This window comes from Salmo salar, chromosome 21 (assembly GCF_965601325.2).
Source record: "Salmo salar chromosome 21, fSalSal1, whole genome shotgun sequence".
Classification (NCBI taxonomy): Eukaryota; Metazoa; Chordata; class Actinopteri; order Salmoniformes; family Salmonidae; genus Salmo; species Salmo salar.
In genome coordinates this window covers 25,313,529-25,339,134 of record NC_138311.1, presented here as the reverse complement: position 1 = coordinate 25,339,134, position 25,606 = coordinate 25,313,529, and the positions used below count along the sequence as shown (strand labels likewise).

The window sequence follows — 25,606 nt, the reverse complement described above, 5'->3', positions numbered from 1 at the left end:
AGTGTACAGGGGGTACCGAGTCATTGTGCGGGGGTACAGGTTAGTCGAGGTAATTTGTGTGTGTGCGTGTTTTCGGGGGCCAGTATGCTGGATGCAGTAACAGTAAAAGACCAGTCAGAGATCTGTATATAATGACGAGAGCTCGTGTCTCCGCCTTAACAATGGGAGTCGTTGTCCCAAAGGCGGGAAAGCACGCAGGTCCAAAATAAGCCCATACAAACGCATTAGGCTTATTTTTGACATGTTCGACACTTCCTCTATGGCCAACTCAATGAGGACGTGCCATAGACATTAAAACCAGGGACGTGCGGGCGTGAGATAGTGGCCCACAACATACCGTCGTCCCTAATCTCTTTGACCTAATTCCATTTCAATTTTCAGACCCTTCTCTAGTTTAAGTGGCGCAATAACTACTCCTTTATGCGGTGGAGGCCGACGAGCTAATAAAGGCTAGGGGAAAGTGGCAATGAAATGGAACGTGGCCTTTCACAGCGCTGCGTCAAGTGTAGTGTTGTTGACTCGCCACGGGGTGGCGCGATAACCACAGCCAGCGGCAATGGGAGCTGTCACTGACCCGACAGGGAGGACGCGTTCAGGCGCTAAACAGTGAGGGGAGGAGCCAGGGAGTTGAGAGAGGGAGAGAAGGAGGGAGAGAAGGGAGGTAGAGAGAAAAAGCAGACGGGCTGCTGAAAATGGAGAGCACACGGAGAAAGGTGATCGGAGATTATTCAAGAGCATGTCAAAATAGGAAGACCACAACAGTTACACTAAACTCAAAATAGGGAATAACTCCACCGCATAGACCCATTTAGAAGAAGAATCCAGCCTGCGAGAACAACATTTAGCTGTTTGATTTCAGTACAAGATCAAGTCAGTAAAAGAGAGAAGGTGAGTAGCAAAGTGACTTCCGCTTTTACAATGGGAACAGTACAGTGTGGACACTTTGTAGCACACACTCGTGCACCTACTGTTTATTCATTGTTGGACAATTATGTAACATAATTTCGACATAAGCAACGTGTCCTCACTGCACACAGAATCTGTGCACAGTCTGAAATTATACTCTGTAGCGCTGCGACACGATTCATTCGGTTACATTTGTTATTTACCAGCTAACTCTGCAGCTAGCTTGATTTGTTTAATATCTGTCTTTCTGCTTGCGTTTTTTTTGACAGTCTTCATTCGAGAGTAACGTGGCTAGTTGAGCTTTTTTAGGTCTGTGGTAGTCAAAATCACATGGGACCACACTAGCTAACAGACATGACGAAGCAAGCAATACATTTCCAACACAGAACCAGGCGTGGATCTAGCTAACAAGCTTAGCTACACACATAGTGGACGTGATTGGGGTCAGCTGTCTTTTCATTTAGGAAATCGTCAATGCTAGTCCGCATGCATAGCTATATCTAGCTTAAAGTAAAATCAAGCCCATTTGTGTGTCCAGGCAGTGCTCGCCATGCAGGTCGACCACAAATCTTTGTTTGTGTTCTGCTCGAGGAGGGAGGGAGCAGGGAGGGGGGCTAACTAGACCTGTAGCCAACACTAGCAAGCATGACTCCTGCAACCTGCTTACTTTAGAATTTTAAGTCCAGTAAGTACAGTCAGCGAGGAGAGCAGTGGTGGCACTGTACAAAGCGTGCTCCATAACAGCCCTCTTTCAAAAAGAGGCTGCAGTTAGACTGGTGTCTGCTGCTCTGCTCTTTGTACTAATTTAGATTTTCTTTGTAATGGAAATCAGTAATAATTGCTCTGACTGCCTGCTTTAGTAAGTACATTCTCTGTCCCCTCTCACCCCCAGCATCTCTCTCATATCTAACTGTCTATGCCTCTGATGAATTCTTGGTACCAGCCCTTGGAGTTGACTTAAGATGGACTCCTTCCTGGAGGCAGGAACCAATTTGGCCCTTTTGTACCACAATACTTTGTAGCCAGGTTACACTGTGACACCTGCAGTCCACCAGCTGTGGGCCATTTGTGCTTCTGTGGGGACTCATTTGAGCGTGGCACAGCAGGACAGACGGTCTGGCAGGTGTCCAGCACATAGAGAATGATAGAGCCCTCTAGTGGCCAAAAGGCTGTATTAGGATGGGCAGCACCATTGAGGGCTTCCACTATTGTAATGTAGTCAACTGGATGGGACTTACAATTTTATTAGCTCATCCCTCCTGGTGACCCCGTTGGAGTCATGTCATTAAGCATGATCAGACAATCTTGAAGAAAATGTACTACTTCAAAATGGAACCTCAATGGCGCTGTCCAAGCTGTCACAAACACTATAATGGCACAGATACAAAGATGAGTCCTCTATCTATGTCTATGGTCCAGCCATCCCGCTGCTTAAATGCTGCTGCAGAGTCCAGGTAGTAGTAATACAGCGGGAGGCCTGTTAGAACTGTTCTGGAGACGGGTGTATTTTTAGCTCATAATGTTAAAGGTCATAACAGCGCCAGATAAAGCTGATCCTAACCCAGCAAACATTACAGGGCTTGAATAAAAAGACAGACAGGCGTAGGATAGTCAATCTTTCTCAGATGCTTTGTCTGATTGATTACCTGTCCATGGATGGAATGTAGTCTTAGATTTAACCCCATATCTCCACCTCTTCCTTACTGCTTTCTACTCCGTATAGGTTATCTGCAGATGTAATTTTCTGTCCCCCCCCGTCATCCTTTTTATGTGCCTTTGTCCATAACATTTCTACCCAAGGCTACATCCATCCTTTTTTCATTCGGCTTCCTTCATTTTCTCTTTCTTGGGAGAATTTCAATTGCATACTCCTTGCGTCCTCTCGCCTCCTTCTCAAAAACCCATTGGAGGAGAAGGGCAAAGGGTTGGGACCTCTGGGTTTTCTCATCCAATGGCTTTTGAGAAGGTGAGGATGCGAGGAGTATGCAATTAAGATTCTCCCAATGTTTGATGTCACCTCCCTTTGAACTGACCTGAGTGTGTTCTTCCTGCTCATGCTCATTTGCATGATTGGAGCACCTGGCCCTGGCAGGATATAAGTCACACGCTGCAATCATGGCAGCCAGCTACAGGTGATGAGCAGATTGGGAACACAGACAATCAGTGTCAAACCTGACTGTGTCTGCCTATTCATTCAACAGATGTGCCATTCTCTGCTTTGGGTTTCTTGATGGCGGGCGTTCAGGCTCCCTCTCTCAGGGCCTAGATTAGGACTAATAGGCTTACTGGGCCACTCCCTCCGGTTGAGACATGGGTCACAGACCGAGGCTAGGGTCAGTGCTAAAGGGAGAGTACACTCCAAAATCAAAAGTTGCTAATCTCTCCTTGAGCTAGGAAACACCCTCATGTGAAGTTGGACAACAGTCTGATGGATTGAACTCAGAAAGCCCAATAGAAGGGGGTTTGAAGATAAATCTGTTTTGAGATGAGAGCTACGATGCTCAAGGCCAGAATTGAAGGGTCCAGACGGATAATTAAAATAATGTAATAAGGAAGGGAGGATGAGGATTGTTTCATCATAATCACACCATCTGAGATAGAGGTACCCACAGGATATAAGGGGAGAGACGGGAGAGCATCAAGTGTGAGAAAAATAAAATGTTCTAGTGTGTTTTGAGGGACAAAATGACAGACCAAGGAAGGTAAAATGGTATGGTAAGTAAGCATTGGTCACCACACTTTCCCACACACACTGTTGTACTGTTCTTCTAGGGCGGGGCCTGATGTAAATCTCCCGGTATCGATCACTAATTACAATACAAGCCTAATTAGTGTACTGAAGTTGGCTGATCGATCACCTAAAAACCTGATAACAAAGATTGTGTGTGTGTATCTGTGTGGGTTCTCTTACACGGCTACCTAATGGCTACCTAAAACAGACTATTCTTCTCTGTCTCGTCCTCTCCCAGGTGTTTCTCAGTATGAGTCGAGATGGGCGGAGGAAGAGGGACAGGGATGACAACGGTTGGGCTTCCAGGGTGAGTAACTTCCTGTTTCCGTTGCCATGGAGACCCATGAGCGTGGCATTATCCGTTACATTGGCTCACTTTAGCTCAGTGGGATAATATGGTACTGCCAGAGCATAATGAATTGTGCAAACAACTTAGCTTGATACCTGTGTGATTATGTATACTTATGACTGCTGATGAGAAAGGAGAGGCTAAGAATTTTATAGTAGTGCTCTGTGTATGTCATGCATGATAAGCCGACCCTGGTTTTCCTCCTTAATTTGCCACTTTATTGACTCTCCAGCCTGGAGGCCTGTTGCATGTGTGACTATCAGTCTGCAGTGAGAATATCATGGTTTCTTGTTAGAACAAATTCTAAAAGTGTGTGTGTGTGTGTGTACCGGCGGCATGTAGCCTAGCGGTTAAGAGCGTTGGGCTAGCAACCGATCAGGTGAAAAATCTGTCTGTGCCCTTGAGCAAGGCACTTCACCTTAATTGTTCCTGTAAGCTGCTCTAGATATGAGCATCTGCTAAATGACTTTAAATGTCAAATGTGTGTGTAGGGTGGCTACATGGCTGCTAAGGTGTCCAAGCTGGATGAGCAGTTTAAGATGGACGCCCCCAGAGAGAAACAGAAAGATGGAGCCTGCCCTAGCATCTTCACTGGGGTGGCCATCTATGTCAACGGGTACACAGGTGAGAATCATGGCCGTTAAGGCGTCAGCATGGTCTGGCTAGGCCACCCGAACGAGTGCACTCGCCTACTCCCTTAAAAGACCTTCGCTTGAAAAATGAGACAAAGCGGCAATAGTACTGTTTGTCCATCTTGAGATGCTGTAGCAAGCATACACTTCCTCAAAATAGTCCGAATTAATCTAAGATAAATCAAGAAATCTGTCATTTATTTTGATGTTTTTGCAGAGATCTTAGTCGCATCTAACTAAGATGTTTGGTGCAGTATTTCTCAAGTGGAAAAATAGGCCTCGTTTTCATGCACATCTCATTGATTGACAACGAACACTTAATTGAAGAATCCCTTCGGTTGACCAATCACCGTGGAAGGGGCGTCAACTTCGGCTACCGACTTCAGCTTGCCTCGATAATTTTCTGTGTGCACGAACAGCCGGAAAAAACCCTTCCGAGGATCAAAATGAACAAAAACGTCACAAAATGTCGTTATAATATATACCCGAACTGTTCCTATCTGTCTGGGATGGGAAGCATGCGCACGCCTTTACACCATACCCACCCTTCTCCCATTGATTCTATCCTTATCCCTTCTATGGATACTAAATGCAGTCCTTAATGCTTTAATGGAGTTAGTAACCCATTTATACTTTCTAAGCAATTTTACTTTGATTGCAATTATTTCTCTAGAAAGACTGGGCGGGTGTGTAACTGCAATGTATGGACTTTGTGCGTGTGGACCGTACAATAGATGGGGTTCAGTTGTTAGGTAAGCCATAGAAGGCTTTGTTGGGATTGCTGTGCGGTCGACACGTTCTACCTCTGTATTCTATTTTCCCACACTGCCTTCCCTTCTCTCCTTTTATCCCAATCTCTTATCTTTCATTATTTTCTCTTTCCCCCTCGTCTCCACTTCTCCATTCTTACCCCATTTCTTCTCTCATTCCTCTTTCCACCTTTCACTCTTTCCCCTCATTTAGCTTTTGTCTTTGTCTTTCCTCTTCTATCTCCTCTTTCTTTTAACCTACAGGAAATATAAATTGGATATGTAAATGATTTCTAAGAGTATCACAGGGGAGTACATGGAAATAATCTCCTCTCTCTCTACCTACTCATTCAAGGGTTTCTCTTTATTTTTACTATTTTCTATCTGGTAGAGTAATAGTGAAGACATCAAAACTATGTAGTAACTCAAAAAGTTGGGTGATTGTGGCAGCCAGGTCATCTGATGCACCACTCCATCACTCTCCTTCTTGGTCAAATAGCCCTTACACAGCCTGGAGGTGTGTTGGGTCATTGTCCTGTTGAAAAACAAATGATAGTCCCACTAAGCGCAAACCAGATGGGATGGTGTATTGCTGCAGAATGCTGTGGTAGCCATGCTGGTCAAGTGTGCCTTGAATTCTAAATGAATCACTGACAGTGTCACCATCAAAGCACCATCACACCACCTCCTCCATGCTTCACGGTGGGAACCATACATGCGGAGATCCATCTGTTCACCTACTCTGCGTCTCACAAAGACACGGCGGTTGGAACCAAAAATCTCAAATTTAGACTCATCAGACCGAAGGACAGATTTACACCGGTCTAATGTCCATTGCTCGTGTTTCAAGCAAGTCTCTTCTTATTGGTGATTTCAAGTCTATGTATATAGGGCAGCAGCCTCTAATGTGCATATGATTGCTATTTAACAATGATGACATTGATATATAAGCTGTTTTTCAGTCTCTCGGTCACAGCTTTGATGCACCTGTACTGACGTCGCCTTCTGGATGATAGCGGGGTGAACAGGAAGTGGCTCAGGTGGTTGTTGACCTTGATTATCTTTTTGGCCTTCCTGTGACATCGGGTGCTCTAGGTGTCCTGAAGGGCAGGTAGTTTGCCGCCAGGGATGCGTTGGGCAGACCGCACCACCCTCTGGAGAGCCCTGCGGTTGTGGGCGGTGCAGTTGCCGTACCAGGCAGTGATACAGCCTGACAGGATGCTCTCAATTGTGCATCTGTAAAAGTTTGAGGGTTTTAGGTGCCAACACAAATTTCTTTAGCCTCCTGAGGTTGAAGAGGCGCTGTTTCGCCGCCTTCACCACGCTGTCTGTGTGGATGGACCATTTCAGATCGTCAGTGATATGTACGCAGAGGAACTTGAAGCTTTCCACCTTCTCCACAGCGGTCCCGTCGATGTGGAAAGGGAGGTGCTCCCTCTGCTGTTTCCTGAAGACCATGATCACCATCTTTGTTTTGTTGATGTTAAGAGAGGGAGGTTATTTTCCTGGCACCACACTCCCAGAGCCCTCACCACCTTCCTGTAGGCTGTCTCATCATTGTTGGTAATCAAGCCTACCACTGTGTTGTCGTCTGCAAACTTGATGATTGAGTTGGAGGAGTGCATGGCCACGCCGTCATGGGTGAACACTCCCAGAGTGCTAAGAGCTTTGGCGTGACCCTGGACAACACCCTGTCGTTCTCCGCTAACATCAAGGCGGTGACCCGATCCTGTAGGTTCATGCTCTACAACATTCGCAGAGTACGACCCTGCCTCACACAGGAAGCGGCGCAGGTCCTAATCCAGGCAGTTGTCATCTCCCGTCTGGATTACTGCAACTCGCTGTTGGCGGGGCTCCCTGCCTGCGCCATTAAACCCCTACAACTCATCCAGGACGCCGCAGCCCGTCTGGTGTTCAACCTTCCCAAGTTCTCTCACGTCACCCCGCTCCTCCGCACACTCCACTGGCTTCCAGTTGAAGCTCGCATCTGCTACAAGACCATGGTGCTTGCCTACGGAGCTGTGGAGGGAACGGCACCTCCGTACCTTCAGGCTCTGATCAGTCCCTACACCCAAAGAAGGGCACTGCGTTCATCCACCTCTGGCCTGCTGGCCCCCCTACCTCTGCGGAAGCACAGTTCCCGCTCAGCCCAGTCAAAACTGTTCGCTGCTCTGGCACCCCAATGGTGGAACAAGCTCCCTCACGACGCCAGGACAGCGGAGTCAATCACCACCTTCCGGAGACACCTGAAACCCCACCTCTTTAAGGAATACCTGGGATAGGATTAAGTAATCCTTCTAACCCCCCCCCCCCCCCCCAAAAAAAAAAAAAATATATATATAGATGTACTATTGTAAAATGGTTGTTCCACTGGATATCATTGGTGAATGCACCAATTTGTAAGTCGCTCTGGATAAGAGCGTCTGCTAAATGACGTAAATGTAAATGAACAGGGAGTAGAGGAGGGGGTGAAGCACGCACCCTTGTGGGGCCCCAGTGTTGAGGATCAGCGAAGTGGTGTTGTTTCCTACATTCACCACCCGGGGGCGACCCGTCAGGAAGTCCAAGGCCCAGTTGCACAGGGCGGGGTTCAGACCCAGGGCCTCAAGCTTGATGATGAGCTTGGAGGGTACTATGGTGTTGAATGCTGAGCTATAGTCAATGAACAGCATTCTTACATAGGTATTCCTCTTGTCCAGATGGGATAGGGCAGTGTGCAATGCGATGGCGATTGCATTGTCTGTGGATCTATTAGGACAAGTAAATTGAAATGGGTCTAGGGTGACAAGTAAGGTGGAGGTGACATGATCCTTGACTAGTCTCTCAAAGCACTTCATGATGACAGAAGTGAGTACTACGGGGCGATAGTCATTTAGGTTCAGTTATCTTTGCCTTCTTAGGTCCAGGAACAATGGTGGCCATCTTGAAGCATGTGAGGACAGCAGACTGCAGCAGAGATAACTCTGGGTCTTCCTTTCCTGTGGCTGTCCTAATGAGGGCCAGTTTCATCATAGCGCTTGATGGTTTTTGCCACTGCACTTGAAGAAACTTTGAAAGTTCTTGAAATGCTGATGATTGACTGACCTTAAAGTAATGGACTGTCGTTTCTCTTTGCTTATTTAAGCTGTTCTTGCTATAATAAGGACTTAGTCTTTTACCAAATAGGACTATCTTCTGATTGGCTCAAACGGATTAAGAAGGAAAGAAATTCCACAAATGTACTATTAAGAAGGCACACCTGTTAATTGAAATGCATTCCAGGTGACTACCTCGAAGATGGTTGAGAGAATGCCAAGAGTGTGCAAAGTTGTCATCAAGGCAAAGGGTGGCTACTTAGAAAAATCTCAAATACAAAATATATTTTTATTTGTGTAATTTTGGTTGCTACATGTGTAATTTTGGTTGCTACATGATTCCATATGTGTTATTTCATAGTTTTGATGTCTTCACTATTATTCTACAATGTAGAAAATAGTACAAATAAAGAAAAACCCTTGAATGAGTAGGTGTTTCCAAACTTTTGACTGGTACTAAATGTGTGTATGCTTTACCTTGCTCTTTGATGTCTGTTCCTGTTCTTCCTCTCTGGCTTTTGACTGTGTGTGAGCATAGAATTATAAAGAGTAGAATGTGGATATCAGCGCTAGTCCAATTCTTCTATTTATTATTTCTATACCTAGACCCCAGTGCGGACGAGCTGCGCAGGCTGATGAAGCTGCATGGGGGTCAGTTTCACATGTACTACTCCCGCTCCAAGACAACCCACATAATCGCCACCAACCTGCCCAACAGCAAGATACAGGAGCTGAGGGCCCAGAAGGTGGTCCGGCCGGAGTGGATCACTGACAGGTGGGTGTAGGGTTGTGTGTTGTGTAATGTAATCTACGTATAGTGTTTGAACTTTCCTCTTTCCCACCTTCAGTGTCAAGGCTGGCCATCTCCTGTCCTACCTGCAGTACCAGCTCTATGCCAAGCAGAAAGGCCTGAGCTTCCCCAGTGTGTGTGTTCGCCAGGGCCAGGAGGCAGCAGGACCCAGCCACAGCCTCCCTGTACCCAGCCTCAATAACCTCATACCTGGCCTCAACAACCCAGCCCCCAGCCTTGGGAAGCCCCTATCCAGCCAACACACTCCCACATCCAGCCACAGTCATCTACACATAGACAATCTCCCCCCCCAGCCCAGCCCCTCGCTCCCCCTCCCCAGTCACCTCAACCTCCAACCCAGCCCCTCGCTCCCCCTCCCCAGTCACCTCAACCCCCAGCCCAGCCCCTCGCTCCCCCTCCCCAGTCACCTCAACCCCCAGCCCAGCCCCTTGCTCCCCCTCCCCAGTCACCTCAACCCTCAGTCCAGACACTTTAGCCCAGGACACTGCTTCCTCAGCCCCTACTCCTCCAATCACCTCTACTCTGACCCAGGACACATCCCCCATCACCCACCCAGCCAAGGGCAGCCCAAGCCAGGCTGCATCCGGCCTCTTGCTCCAGCCGACACCCACTTACAGACCCCCGGTCCCGTCCCAGCTCACCCCAGCCATGAGCACTCTAAACCTGGGCATGCGCAAACTCAGTCCAGCCTCTCCTTCTCCAGCCACCTCCAGCACAGCTACCGGGATCTGGACTTCAGACTGTGAGTGTGTTTTGTGTATGTGTGTATTGATATATGTATATTGGTGCTGGCATAATAACATAGAAAAGTAGGGTGCACATAAAGAACATTGGTTCCAGGTTGTGATTCTGAATTCCCACTTCTCTCTCTGTCCTATAGAAATGGATCATTACTGACCTCCTATGACAAGACGAGGACCGCCCAAATAAACTGGGTGCAAGAGGGGGGAGGGGAGGACCCCTGTCCTGTCAGACCCCCCAGAGGGGCAACGGACCCCCCTCTGACCAACGGTCACGCCCACCCTGTGAATGGTGCCTTAAAGCCTCTGGATCTCTCCCCCAACCCCACACGACCCACAGACACACTCCTGAACCCTGACAGGAAGTCCACGGGGGGGTCTGTGTCCCTGCATCCTGCCAGCCCCCTATCCACCTCCCCTTTGAAATCTGACCCCCCCAAACTTCTCCAGAGCCCCCCCAGAAACACAACCCCTCCCCTTGTGTCTCACCACAGACAACTGGCCAATGAACAGAGACCCAAACCCCCGCCGCCCACCTATCAGGAGGCGACGGCTGCCTTGGCGTCCCGCCCCCTCGATCTCCCACCTCCGAAGCCCCGTCAATCAGATTCCCCTCCTGAGAAGCCCCTCCCCCTTGATAACCCAAACCGCTCCCCTTCCCCTGTCCGTCTGAATGGCAGTCACCACAATGCCTTTGCTCCTAACCCCGCCCCTCTTGAAACCAACAACTTATCAGCTATTCCCTCAAATCCCACCCCTCCAGACAGCGACCACCAATCAGCACTGGCGAAGACAGGGGGAATCATCTCAGAGTTCTACTCCCACTCTCGTCTACATCACATCTCCACATGGAGGAGTGAGTTCTCTGAGTATGTCAACACTCTGCAGAGCAGGAGGAGGGCCACAGGGGGCGCCACATTCCCCGGGAGAGACAGGCTCAAACGCCAGAGGAGAGAGGGTAAGGAAGAGGAGTGTGTGTTTGGAAGGGATGGATTGGATGGTCTGTGTGATGGAATGTGAATTCTGATTACTGAGTCCAGTCATGTCTCTCAAATGTCCGTGGAAACATTCTGCATGTTGTTAATGTCGTTTAATGGAAGGGTGAGTCTGAGCGTTTTGCTGACCTGATTACAGGAGTAGCTGTGTGTACATTTACTTCTGACTGCACATGTTAGTGTGTGTGTGTTTCTTATTCTGTGTATGTTACAAGTCTGTCTGTCTCTCTCCTGATTTGTCTGTCTGTGTTTGTTGTTCAGGTTCGTCAGCTGCTCCTGGCCCTCAGTCCTGTATCCTGCATGTGGACATGGACTGTTTCTTTGTCTCTGTGGGGATCAGACACAGGCCCGACCTCAAAGGCACGCACGCTCTCTCTCACACACACACACACACACACACACACACACACAGGGCCGTGACGGTCATGGAATTTTGGGTGACAGTTATTGGTCAGCCAAATGACCACAGTCACCGTAATAACCATTTGAATAGCACGAAACATACATACATACAGTTGAAGTTGGAAGTCTATATACACTTAGGTTGGAGTCATTAAAACTCGTTTCTACTTTGTGCATGACACAAGTAATTTTTCCAACAATTGTTTACAGACAGATTATTTCACTTATCATTCACTATATCACAATTCCAGTGGGTCAGAAGTTTACATACACTAAGTTGACTGTGCCTTTAAACAGCTTGGAAAATTCCAGAAAATGATGTCATGGCTTTAGAAGCTTCTGATAGGCTAATTGACATCAATTGTGGCTGTATTTCAAGGCTTACCTTCAAACTCAGTGCGTCTTTGCTTGACATCATGTGAAGATCAAAAGAAATCATCCAAGACCTCAGAAAATAATTGTTGACCTCCACAAGTCTGGTTCATCCTTGGGAGCAATTTCCAAATGCCTGAAGGTACCATCTTCCTCTGTACAAACAATAGTACGCAAGTATAAACACCATGGGACCACACAGCCGTCATACCGCTCAGGAAGGAGACCCGTTCTGTCTCCTAGAGATGAATGTACTTTGGTGCGAAAAGTGCAAATCAGTCCCAGAACAACAGCCAAGGACCTTGTGAAGATGCTGGAGGAAACGGGTACAAAAGTATCTATATCCACAGTAAAACAAGTCCTATATTCACATAACCTGAAAGGCCGCTCAGCAAGAAAGAAGCCACTGCTCCAAAACTGCAATAAAAACGCCAGAATGTACTTTTGGGAGAAATGTCCTCTGGTCTGATGAACCAAATAGAACTCTTTGGCCATAACGACCATCGTTATGTTTGGAGGAAAAAGGGGGAGGCTTGCAAGCCGAAGAACACCATCCCAACCTTGAAGCACGGGGGTGGCAACATCATGTTGTGGGGGTGTTTGCTGCAGGAGGGACTGGTGCACTTCACAAAATAGATGGCATCATGAGGATGAAAAATTATGTGGATATATTGAAGCAACATCTCAAGACATCAGTCAGGAAGTTAAAGCTTGGTCGCAAATGGGTCTTCCAAATGGACAATGACCCCAAGCATATTTCCAAAGTTGTGGCAAAATAGCTTAAGGACAACAAAGTCAAGGTATTGGAGTGGCCATCACAAAGCCCTGACCTCAATCCCATAGAAAATGTGTGGGCAGAACTGAATAAGCGTGTGCGAGCAAGGAGGCCTACAAACCTGACTGTTACACCAGCTCTGTCAGGAGGAATGGGCCAAATTCACACAACTTATTGTGGGAAGCTTGTGGAAGGCTACCTAAAACGTTTGACCCAAGTTAAACAATTTAAAGGCAATGCTACCAAAATACTAATTAAGTGTATGTAAACCTCTGACCCACTGGGAATGTGATGAAAGAAATAAAAGCTGAAATAAATAATTCTCTCAACTATTATTCTGACATTTCACATTCTTAAAATAAATTGGTGATCCTAACTGATCTAAAACTGGGAATTTTTACTAGGAATAAATGTCATAAATTGTGAAGGCTGAGTTTTTAAATGTATTTGGCTAAGGTGTATGTAAACTTCCAACTTCAACTGTGTGTATCACACACACTACCGTTCAAAAGTTAGGGGGCACTTAAACAAGGACATTTCTTCCATGAAAACATACATGAAATTAGTTGCAAAATGAATAGGAAATATAGTCAAGATGTTGACAAGGTTATAAATAATGATTTTTAATTGAAATAATAATTGTGTCCTTGAAACTTTGCTTTCGTCAAAGAATCCTCAATTTGCAGCAATTACAGCCTTGCAGACCTTTGCCTCAATGACAACTAGAATGCCAATCTGAAGAGATTTCACCCCATGCTTCCTGAAGCACCTCCCACAAGTTGGATTGGCTTGATGGGCACTTCTTATGTACCATACGGTCAAGCTGCTCCCACAACAGCTCAATAGGGTTGCGATCCAGTGACTGTGCTTGCCACTCCATTATAGACAGAATATCAGCTGACTGCTTCTTTCCTAAATTGTTCTTGCATAGTTTGGAGCTGTGCTTTGGGTCATTGTCCTGTTGTAGGAGGAAATTGGCTCCAATTAAGCGCCGTCCACAGGGTATGGCATGGCGTTGCAAAATGGAGGGATAGCCTTCCTTCTTCAAGATCCCTTTTACCCTGTACAAATCTCCAAATGTACCACCACCAAAGCACCCCCAGACCATCACATTGCCTCCACCATGCTTGACAATGGCGTCAAGCACTCCTCCATCATCTTTTCATTTTTTTCTGCCTCTCACGAATGTTCTTCTTTGTGATCCGAACACCTCAAACTTAGATTTGTCTGTCCATAACACTTTTTTCCAATCTTCCTCTGTCCAGTGTCTGTGCTCTTTTGCCCATCTTAATCTTTTTATTTTTTTTGCCAGTCTGAGATTACTATTTAATGAAGCTGCTAGTTGGACTTGTGAGGTGTCTTTCTCAAACTAGACACTCTAATGTACTCTTGCTCAGTTGTGCACCGGGGCCTCCCACTCTTTCTATTCTGGTTAGAGCTGTTCTATGATGGGAGTAGTACACCGCAGTGTACGAGATCTTCAGTTTCTTGGCAATTTCTCGCATGTAATAGCCTTCATTTCTCTCTCATTTCTTCAGAAGAAAGTTCTTTGTTTCTGGCCATTTTGAGCCTGTAATCAAACCCAAAAATGCTGATACTCCAGATACTCAACTAGTCTAAAGAACAACAGTTTTCAGCTGTGCTAACATAATTGCAAAAGGGTTTTCTAATGGTCAATTAGCCTTTTTAAAATGATAAACTTGGATTAGATAACCATATGTACATACTACCTCAATCAGCCCGACTAACCGGTGTCTGTATATAGCCTCGCTACTTTATATAGCCTCGCTACTTTTTACTGTTGTTTTTATTTCTTTACTTACCTATTGTTCACCTTACCTTTTTTGCACTATTGGTTAGAGCCTGTAAGTAAACATTTCACTGTAAGGTCTACACCTGTTGTATTCGGCGCACGTGACAAACTTTGATTTGATAGCTAACACAACGTGCCATTGGAACACAGGAGTGATGGTTGCTGATAATGGGCCTCTGTACGCCTATGTAGATATTCCATAACAAATCTGCCATTTCCAGCTACAATAGTCATTTACAACATTAACAATGTCTACTATTTCTGATATATTTTAAATGGCAAAAAATTGCTTTTCGTCTCCATAAGAAATGGGAGAAAAGCCCATATATGGTCAATAATGCCCGAGGAGGTGTGGCCAATATACCACGGCTAAGGGCTGTTCTTAGCCGTGGTATATTTTGGCCATGTCTCACAAACCCCCAAGGTGCCTTATTACTATTTTAAACTGGTTATCAACGTAATTAGAGCAGTAAAAATAAGTGTTTTGTCATACCCGTGTAATACGGTCTGATATACCACGGCTGTCAGCCAATCAGCTTTCAGGGCTAGAACCCACCCAGTTTTTATATATATATATATATGTGAGTGTGTGTCAGTGTCAGTCAAAAGTACCAGTCATAAGTTGAGACACCTACTCATTCCAGGGTTTTTCTTTATTTTTACTATTTTCTACATTGTAGAATAATAGTGAAGACATCTAAACTATGAAATAACACATATGGAATCATGTAGTAACCAAAAAAGTGCCTTGATGACAGCTTTGCACAGTTTTAGCAAAGGGTGGCTACTGAAGAATCTAAAATATCAAATATGTTTTGTTTAACACTTTTGTTTGGTTACTACATGATTCCATGTGTTATTTCATAGTTTAGATGAAGAGAAAAAAGTATTCAGATCCTTTGCTATGAGACTTGAAATTGAGTTCAGGTGCATCCTGTTTCCATTGATCATTCTTGAGATGTTTCTACAACTTGATTGGAGTCCACCTGTGGTAAATTCAATTGATTGGACATGATTTGACAGTGCTGTCAACTGAATTAATTGTCTGTAGAGCACCGAGACAGGATTGTGTCGAGGCACAGATCTGGGGAAGAGGGCCAAAAAATATATTCAGCATTGAACGTCCCCAAGAACACAGTGTTGTGTCTTTGGCTATGCCGGATTAGGTGATATGACATGCTATTCTATAAAATAATTTCTCTGTAATTAATATTACCTGATTAAGCTAATCAGGTAGATAATTAACTAGAAAGTCGGGGCACCACGAAAGAGTGTTTATAGAGCTGTTATCTTCCGAATAAACTCTGAAAGACCTAGTAATATTTTACATCAATAGCAGTCAATATTAATCGGCACCTTATTTCAGTCTCATCTGAAAGTTGTAAATTCTTGGTTATCTTCACGAACCCTGGCTAATAAGTTGAATCAGCAATACAAACTTTCGTTTAATTATTTATTTACAAAATAATCGCACAGAATTGCATATACACAGAATGCAAATTGTCATACAGGAAAAGTCCCTGGTGGACGGAGCCGACATGACGGCTGGTTACACAAAGGAAATGGGGTTGGGTTTGAGTGAAAGAGCGGGAAGACTGAGGAACAAAGGGAGAAGCTATGCTATCGTAAATACAGTATCTTATGCATTCTAAATTACCGCCCATTTGGAAAAGGAAAATGCAATAAATATTTACTCTGAGCTGCGCTTCGGTAGGTTGGTCGTAGATGCTGGCCGTGTTGCCCAACAGATCTTCCTGTCCTCGGAAGAATGTCTCTGGTGGTAAACTGGATACGTTGTAGTATCGTCGTTGTGTGTTAGATTGGATCCGTCGTCCCTCCTTTCCTAGCCCAAGTTTACAGCGGCCGTTGCTAACTCAATGGCTAGGAGGTATCACTTCTGTAGTGAATAAGAGTTCAAAGTTCATACCATTCGCAACCAAAGCTCACGCTGAGGTTGGCTTAGTTCTGTAGTTGACATGTTAGTCCTTTTTAACGTATGGACCGTCGTCCTATCGTCCTCGGAACAGCTTATTATCTGAATCCTTCTGACATCGGACCGTCGCCCTAATGTACCCGGAACAGAAAGTTATATATTCGTAAAGGGCTTATATAGTGGAGGGAGAGAAGGTTGTGTTTCATAGTTTATAACCAATGTCTCTTCACAGGGGCGGGTCACTGATTGAGCAGGGCTCTAACCTTATGAAAACCCAATTCTCTCATTTGGAAGCTAAAATTACATTTCATCTTTTCACAAATAGTTTCATATTTAAACATTTTAAATTGAACAACAATTCCATGTGAATCTGATAACTATAATGTGTAGACTTTCCCAGATACAGTTTATGTCGTCCTGTCATCAGTCATAATGTCTCAGATGACAACCGAACAGACATCATATTCATTAAGTACCAATGCATATTTTCAACTGGTTGGATTACCGAAATATGGTTCCTTTCCCCCCACCTTTTGATGTTCCCCAACTCTCTATGTTTATCAAAGGCTTTTCAAGAGTCCTTCAGTAGAGTCAAGAGAGGAAAGGGAGAAAGGTATTTATGGGGGGTCATAAACCTTACCCACAGGCCAATGTCATGACAACAGTGGCCTCCACCTCTATTTTTTTTTCTTAAGGGTTATGACAGTTTTATTTTCTTGACGACCTTCATGCATAACCGTCGGTTATACAGTAATTGTACCAGTCCCACACCTACAGGCGCTCACACATTCTCATGTATTGTTGTTATGCCTTAAATCTAGTCCTTAACTTCCCAGTGCCCACTAACCGCCCACCTCCTCTCCTCCCCCCAGGGAAGCCAGTAGCTGTGACCAGTAACCGTGGTCCAGGCAGAGTCGCCCAGAGGCCTGGTGTTGACCGCCAGCTGGAGCTGCAGTACTACCAGAGGAAATACTCCCATGCAGGTGTCTCAGAGAGGAAGGACGGGGACCTGGAGGACATGACCTCGGCTGAGAGTCACGTCTCCCACGGCAATGGCGTGGACCCGGACACAACTTGCCTCTCTATGGCTGAGATTGCCTCCTGTAGCTACGAGGCCAGGTAACTCTCTCTACACCCTTACACCCATACTCACTCAGGGTTGGGCTCAATTCAGAATTTAATTGTGAATGCCTTGTTGAATTTGAATTGAAGTAGTAAATATGATACAGAATTGTTTGAATTAAAGGAAATCTAATTTAATTCGGTGAAATTCAAATTCCTCTTCTATTCTATATTGGGTGTAGTCTATACAAATAAACATCTTGTACATAAAACATCAATCATGTCATTATATACATGCATATAAAATAATGTTGAAACAATTGATTTTCAGGACAAACTTTTTTTTAAATGAACGATCAAGGGAAAAAACCTGTATGCAAATATTCTACATTTATATAAAATTATTTTAATTTAGTACAACATGGGGAAAATGCTACATTTCCCAGAATGCATTAGTTTAACCCTCAAATTGACCCTAAGACCGTCAAAAAGAAGCCAAACAAATGAAATGGTTGGTGGAAATATAATTGGCTGTTCTAAGCACTAAGTTTAAAATGGTATATTAACATTGTTTCCAGGGAAAAGGGATATATTCTTTGGTATCTGGAAGTGTGCCTGTCTAATGTCCTCTGTGCATTCCTGATGGGTCAGAAGTGCTTTCCAACGAGGCCAGGTTCCATACACACCCTCTACCCTATAGTAATCTGGTCTCTTTTTATTTCCATTTTTGTATTTTCTTCTGTCAGGCAGGCAGGAGTGAGGAATGGGATGTTTTTTGGCCAGGCCAAACAGCTGTGTCCCTCCCTGCAGTCTGTCCCTTACGACTTCCAGGCCTACAAGGAGGTGGCCCTGGCCATGTACGAGACCCTCGCCAGGTACGGATTGTACAGATCCTCACTTCCCTCATCTGCTGTTAGTCATGACCTCTGACTTTTCTGATTCCTTTGTTACTTGTTAGGATTGCAGCACAATCATCTGATAAACAACAAACTGATTTAAACCCCCCGTAGTTATACTCACAACATTGAAGCTCTGAGTTGTGATGAGGCGTTGGTGGATGGCTCTGCCCTGCTGGCTGAGTTGGGTGCTACACCTGAAGAGTTGGCCAGCGCCATCCGGACAGATGTCAGGGAGAGGACCGGGTGCACTGCCTCAGTGGGCATGGGTGAGTGGTGCCACGCCTTCCTCTACCACCCCTGGGTAACGTTTTGTAGGCACAACGGGAGGAAACATTTGCAAACGGGAGCTTGCACTACTGCCTAGGTTGTGTTTATTATGCAGAAAACAGAGAGAAATAGTCCCTCACTGTTATCTGGGGTTGTCCAATAAGAAATGGTCCTTTTCATTATCCACTTCAAAATGTTTTGCTACAGTGTGCTTGTGCCCTACTGAACATGACCCTGAACTTCTAGGGGAGTGAAGGGAGTTGACTGCCATTGTTAAGCATAGTTTCCCTCCCACTCAGTCACACTTGTGACCTGTCACCTCTGACCTCTCCAGGGTCCAACATCCTGCTGGCGAGGATGGCGACCCGGAAGGCCAAGCCGGACGGACAGTACCTCCTGAGGTCAGAGGAAGTGGACGACTTCATCAGGGACCACACGGTCACTAGCCTGCCAGGTGAGGACACTACAGCACCACCTGGTGGACACGGCAACTGATCATCTTTTTGGTGGTGCATTTCACCACCTCTACCCATCTCTCTTCCCCTCACCAATCTCAGGTGTGGGCCGGTCTATGGGCGCAAAGCTGGGGTCTCTGGGTGTGAGGTCGTGTGGGGACCTGCAGCAGGTGTCTCTACAGCAACTGCAGAAGGAGTTTGGCCCTCGCACCGGGCAGACCCTGTTCAGGTTCTGCCGAGGTCTGGACGACCGGCCCGTCCGCAGCGAGAAGGAGAGGAAGTCTGTCTCGGCCGAGATGAACTACAACATCCGCTTCACACAGGTAAGGACCAGATTTGGTTTCCAGTGGTTAGAACTGGTTTAATCTGGTCCACTCCACACAGGTCATTACTGGTTTATACTGGTCAGAACCAAGGCTTATTCAAGGAGGCAGAATACTCGTTCAGAATGGACTATTTTGTGTGGAACCGATGTTCTTCAACTGCTCAAGGTACGAGGCTTTTCTGTTCTGTCGTTCTCCATATTCTCTCTCTCTCACCAGGTGGACGAGGCGGAGTCCTTCCTGACCAACCTGTCCATGGAGGTGCAGAAGCGTCTTCAGGGGGCGGGGCTCAGGGGTCGCAGACTGACCCTAAAGGTCATGGTGCGTAAGGTGGGGGCCCCTGTGGAGCCATCCAAATATGGTGGTCACGGCATCTGTGACAATCTGGCCAGGTGAGAGAGAGCAATGGACAGGGTTACACACTGAGGGGACATAATTCACTCACGTCTTTCCTTATCCATTTCTCTGTCCTTCTCTTCTCTCTCCCTCTGTCCCCTCCTCTCTCAGGTCAGTGACCCTGGCCCAGTCGACAGACAGTGGTCAGCTGATAGCCAGTGAGGTCATCAAGCTGTTCCACGCAATGAGGCTGGAGGTGCAGGACCTGAGGGGGGTGGGCCTTCAGGTGCAGCTCCTTGATGGGGCCCACTCAGCCCCCCATGACCCCTCCGGCCCTAAAACGCGCTCCATCAGAGACATGCTTCTGGCCCAGCGGCCCCCCGCCCAACACAACCACACAGGTGTGTGTGTGTGTGTGTGTGTGTGAGATCTTGTTAGTGATTACCTCAAGAAGCCATACATCAACCTCTGCTCGCTCTCTCCAGATTTGCTACCTGATGCTCCTGTTGCTGACTCGACCACCAATCAGGAGAGGAGTTCCTCTGCCAGAGTCCCGCCCCCCTTCTCCACTCTCCGCCCTCCTTCGCCTGCTGATCCAATCCCAGGGACGAGTAAAGAAGAGCCGCTGCCCACTACACGCACACCTAACCATGTCCGGACGCACCTCAACCTCAGCATCGAGGTCCCCTCTCCTTCACAGGTTCTCCACTCCTAGTTCACCAGCACATTGCTGTCATTAAAAATCCATTGGGTTGGCTATGTTTTTGATGCATCGTTTTCAGCAGTTTGAAAGCGCCCTTACGTGTGTGTGTGTGTGTGTGTGTGTGTGTGTGTGTGTGTGTGTGTGTCAGGTGGACAGGTCAGTGTTGGACGCCTTGCCTGCGGAATTGAGAGAACAGGTGGAGCGCTCATGGACCCACAGAGAGACAGAGAGATCCCACAACGGGTCACACCACCACCCCTCTTCCCTTCTTTCTTCCCCCTCCTCTCCTCCTCCCCCCGCTGCCCTTCCTGTAGGAACACTGGTGCTTCAGATCCCCAACCAGCCTGGACAGCCCGGCTCCACGGGCATCATCCTGGAACTGCCTGACTTCTCCCAGGTACACACACAGACATTCACATTAACGCCAGTACCCCCATTACACACACACACATTCACATTAACGCCAGTACCCCCATTACACACACACATTCACATTAACGGCAGTACCCCCATTACACACACAGACATTCACATTAACGCCAGTACCCCCATTACACACACACACATTCACATTAACGCCAGTACCCCCATTACACACACACATTCACATTAACGGCAGTACCCCCATTACACACACAGACATTCACATTAACGGCAGTACCCCCATTACACACACAGACATTCACATTAACGCCAGTACCCCCATTACACACAAACATTCACATTAACGCCAATACCCCCATTACACACACAGACATTCACATTAACGCCAGTACCCCCATTACACACACAAACATTCACATTAACGCCAGTACCCCCATTACACACACAGACATTCACATTAACGCCAGTACCCCCATTACACACACAAACATTCACATTAACGCCAATACCCCCATTACACACACAGACATTCACATTAACGCCAGTACCCCCATTACACACAGACATTCACATTAACGCCAGTACCCCCATTACACACACACACATTCACATTAACGCCAGTACCCCCATTACACACAGACATTCACATTAACGCCAGTACCCCCATTACACACACACACATTCACATTAACGCCAATACCCCCATTACACACACACACATTCACATTAACGCCAATACCCCCATTACACACACATATATATATATATATATTCCGTCTGTCTGTCTCTCTGTAGGTTGACCCGGAGGTGTTTGCAGCGCTCCCCAGAGAGCTCCAGGAGGAACTGCGTTCAGCGTACGGCCGCAGAGAGACCGCCCAGGCACAAGGGATCATCATGGGTAAGACCAGAGATGTAGAGCAGAATACAGTATAGCCATACAATACACTGGAAAGAACTGTAGATGTTCGACTAATGATCAAATTCAACCCTCTTTGCATTACCTCCTTATTTCTCCATCTCCTTTCCTCGCCTCCTTTGTTCTCCCTCCTCTCTCAACCCCTCTTTCTCTGTAGCAGAGCAGAGGAACCCCCTGTTGCAGCTGAAGCAGGTTGGAGCGGGTCGGGTGAAGAGGCGCTACAAGAAGAAGAACGCCAACTCCAGCCCCACTAAGAAAGGCCCCTCCCCTCTAAAGAGGCCCCACCCACCAGGAAACAGCCCTGCCAAAGCCCTACAGCACCCGCTCAGACCGAGGGACCTATCCAACGGCCTCAAGGTGAGCCTTAGACACTTAGACACCCAAGGTCAGTTTGAATTTTTTCTGAATGGATTTGTAGTGATGCTTAATGATTGGCCTGAACTGACCCCCAACCAGCTGGAGAATGGACCTTCCACATCCTCCCTAAAGCAGGATGTCCCAGAGACTCTGTCTAAGTTCACTCCTCGCCCTGAACCCACCTTGGCTGGAGCCTGTGATTTCACGGACATCCGAACACTACTCAGAGAATGGGTCACTACCATCTCAGGTACAGAAGAGGGAGTGGGTCGGTCAGTACCACCTCGGGTACAGAGGGGGGAGTGGGTCGGTCAGTACCACCCCGGGTACAGAGGGGGGAGTGGGTGGGTGGGTCAGTACCACCCCGGGTACAGAGGGGGGAGTGGGTGGGTGGGTCAGTACCACCTCGGGTACAGAGGGGGGAGTGGGTGGATGGGTCAGTACCACCTCGGGTACAGAGGGGGGGGTGGGTGGGTGGGTCAGTACCACCCCGGGTACAGAGGGGGGAGTGGGTGGGTGGGTCAGTACCACCCCGGGTACAGAGGGGGGAGTGGGTGGGTGGGTCAGTACCACCCCGGGTACAGAGGGGGGAGTGGGTGGGTGGGTCAGTACCACCCCGGGTACAGAGGGGGGAGTGGGTGGGTCGGTCAGTACCACCCCGGGTACAGAGGGGGGAGTGGGTGGGTCGGTCAGTACCAACTCGGGTACAGAGGGGGGAGTGGGTGGGTCGGTACCACCTCTGGGAATAAGGGGACGTTTGCTGTCATACAGTAGTAGTTGTGTTTTTGACTGTTTGTTAATGATGTGGTTGTGTGTGAAAATCCAGGTCTTTGTCCTTTCCCCCTGCCCTCAGAACCCATGGAGGAGGACATTCTGCAGGTGGTCAAGTACTGCACTGATCTGATCGAGGACAAAGACCTGGAGAAACTTGACCTGGTCATCAAGTACATGAAGAGGTACGGTCCACTCATGGTTTAACTCTCTACTCAGTCTGGCATTCAGGGACCACTGGGCCAAGGTTAGTACTTTTCAGTTTTCTCCTGTTCCCATTCATTTATTTTCACGTATCCTATGTGATTGCAGGTTGATGCAGCAGTCTGTGGAGTCTGTGTGGAGCATGGCCTTTGACTTCATCCTGGACAACGTGCAGGTGGTGGTACAGCAGACCTACGGCAGCACTCTGAAGATCACATAGGAGAGGACACGACAGGCTCTAGCCGAGTCTCAAATCACACCCTATACCCCATATAGTACACTGGTCAAAAGTAGTGCACTAGTATGTGGGGGATAGGATGCCATTTGAGATCCAGTTTTGCTCCTCCACACACTTTGCATCAGTGTTCTGTTTGTTGTGCCACTGTTACATCATCAAACTATTACATCATAATCCTGACGGGAGGAGCTGTGTTCTCTTCTTGTGACATCACAGTGAAAGAGTTCTGTGACATCAGCTCTGCAAGCTCCATAGAATTAGTAATAATAGGATCTATATGACAAGCTCTCTCTCACTGACCTGCGTTCTATTTCGACATCATTATGACACACGTCAGCAGAACACAGCACAGGAATCGGCTGCACTACACTTCAGCAGCCTGAATATCAACGTGGCCCAACACGCACTGTCCAACCTTCCATGAGCCGGGGGGGGGGGGGGGGACAGGAACACTCCTTCTGTAGCCCCTGTTGGTCAGGACCAACTGAATCTCACGAGTGATGGCTGACTCAGCCGTTAGGTGTGTGAATATGCCAAATATCACAGTCTGATGCCTAGAGATGGTGGCCATGGAATCTCCTTGCCTTCTCTACGGTCTACTCTGCCCCCCCTCCCTTCCCTCCTATTCTGTGACATCCAGGGTTTGGAGGCAGAAAGAAGGAAACCATAGACATCCACTTTTTCTGGCTCTGTTTCTTTTCTCTCTCTGCTTTTCACCAGTCGTTCTGTTACTCTAAGCTCTGCCACCATAGCCTCAGAAGTATCTGCAAACTGACATGGTAGCAAAAAGATGCAAAAACATCCTGTTTGGGAGATTGTTTTTAAAAAGCAAGCAATTTTTTTGTACCTTTCCTCTGCAAAAAAAGTGCCAAACCTTGTTATGGCATGTAAATGGTGTTTTCAACACCTCTTGTTAAGTTTCAAAAGAAAGAAACTTGTTTCTATATAGACATTATGTTTTATCTTGTATTGGTTACAAATAGTGTGTTATTAACTGTTGTTAGTTCTCTCTTTTGCTCTTTCATCGTGGGTGTGTGTTTGTGACGGGATGGAAACCAAAATTTGGCCAAAGCACTTATGTTTTTTATGCAACCTCTATAGGTTGACAGAATTGCAATGGTGTGAAGTGGCTTCCTCTCCTTCAACTGCACTGATGGGAAAATATAGGAGAAAGCAATACTATATCGCTTTGGATAGCTACTATGTGACGTGCAGATGGTGAGGAGAGGAAGCCATTTTAGGCGATTGTGAGGCACCCACTCTCCTTATGAGCTGTCAATACTCTGACATCAAATGAAATAATACTTTCTTATGACCTCACAACAATGTCACACCTTTTTGTGACGTTGCAGAATTAAATGTTCTCTTATTGTGACATCGCGGGATACAAATGTTCAAGAGAACACACATTTGTTGCAAAAAAAAGAACTGACAGTTTTCTCTCATTGTGACATCAGCAGAGTGGATGACATGGTGGTTTTGAAATGGTTTCTACTGTACCTGATCCATGATCATATAACGGTGAGTATGCTGGGGAAATGAATGTAGTTCTAAACACAGGAGACAGACAGACAACCCTTTGATTCTGAGTTTATTTCCTTAGAGTTTGTATGCTGTGGTCTCTGAGTGAATGTATAATACTCACTTTTCCTCTCATCTGCCCTAACTCTACAAAAGGGAAGGGCCAGAAGGAATTATCTCATTGGTCAGTGTACCTGTCTATCACGACTGACCCGTGCCTGAAGACCTGAAGCTGTGACATCATTTGTATGTTTTCTAAGAACTTGACAATAAACTTGGAACTTGTAAAATTCTTGATTTTAATTTGGTGTGTGATTTGGAGTTGGTGTAATGATCCTTTGAAAAAGATGATTAAACAAGGTAAATGTGTCGTCCCCACAAATGATGCAGTGCTCCCCTTGGGCGAATCAGTGTAATTTTGTAAATGACAGCTCTATGGCAAGACTCATTCAACCAAGTTTTGTCAAAATGGGGCCACTGGTGTCTGAGATAATGTGTGTGTGTGACTAAGATGCATACAGTTGATTTCTATAGTGCCACCCCCTGGGCTAATCAGTGTATTTTTGTAAATAATGATGGATCTCTATGGCAAGACGCATCATTCACCCAAGTTTTGTCAAAATCGGTCAGTGGTGTCTGAGATTGGCTAACCTGCGCGGACTCCTATCCCTGAGCATGTGTGCCAAATTTCAGCACTCGAGTCAAACAGATCAAGAGATATAAACATGCACGTTATAGCGCCACCATGAGGTTGATATGAATGTCCTTGCATATGTTGAGTCTTGAAAATGTTTGCTACATGTGTACCAAGTTTTGTTACAATATGGATATCCTTGACTGATTTATATGCGTTTGTGTGTCGGACCACACCCATGTGAATATTTATTG

The 25,606-nt window shown here is 46.5% G+C and overlaps 1 protein-coding gene across 5 annotated transcripts; it reads left to right on the top strand.

Annotated features, from left to right (window-relative positions):
- The first annotated feature begins 602 nt into the window (after positions 1-602).
- Positions 603-25,010, top strand: rev1 (REV1 DNA directed polymerase). Of its 5 annotated transcripts, XR_014382024.1 has the most exons (23): positions 603-888; positions 3,876-3,944; positions 4,478-4,610; positions 9,048-9,216; positions 9,290-9,994; positions 10,133-10,950; positions 11,249-11,347; positions 17,155-17,401; positions 18,091-18,219; positions 18,355-18,509; positions 18,845-18,964; positions 19,068-19,288; positions 19,508-19,680; positions 19,796-20,025; positions 20,110-20,324; positions 20,476-20,724; positions 21,507-21,609; positions 21,785-21,984; positions 22,084-22,234; positions 22,838-22,940; positions 23,068-23,134; positions 24,655-24,718; positions 24,875-25,010. XR_014382024.1 is itself a non-coding variant. In XM_045704587.2 (22 exons), the coding sequence occupies exons 2-22, from the start codon at positions 3,888-3,890 to the stop codon at positions 24,664-24,666; spliced, it is 4,356 nt and encodes a 1,451-aa protein (XP_045560543.2). In that variant the 5' UTR covers positions 603-888; positions 3,876-3,887; the 3' UTR covers positions 24,667-25,010. The 5 variants fall into 5 exon arrangements, 3 of the variants coding, with proteins under 3 accessions (XP_045560543.2, XP_045560542.2, XP_082823190.1); XR_014382023.1 differs by having other exon boundaries at positions 23,068-24,718; XM_045704587.2 differs by having other exon boundaries at positions 24,655-25,010.
- The last annotated feature ends 596 nt before the right edge of the window (positions 25,011-25,606 follow it).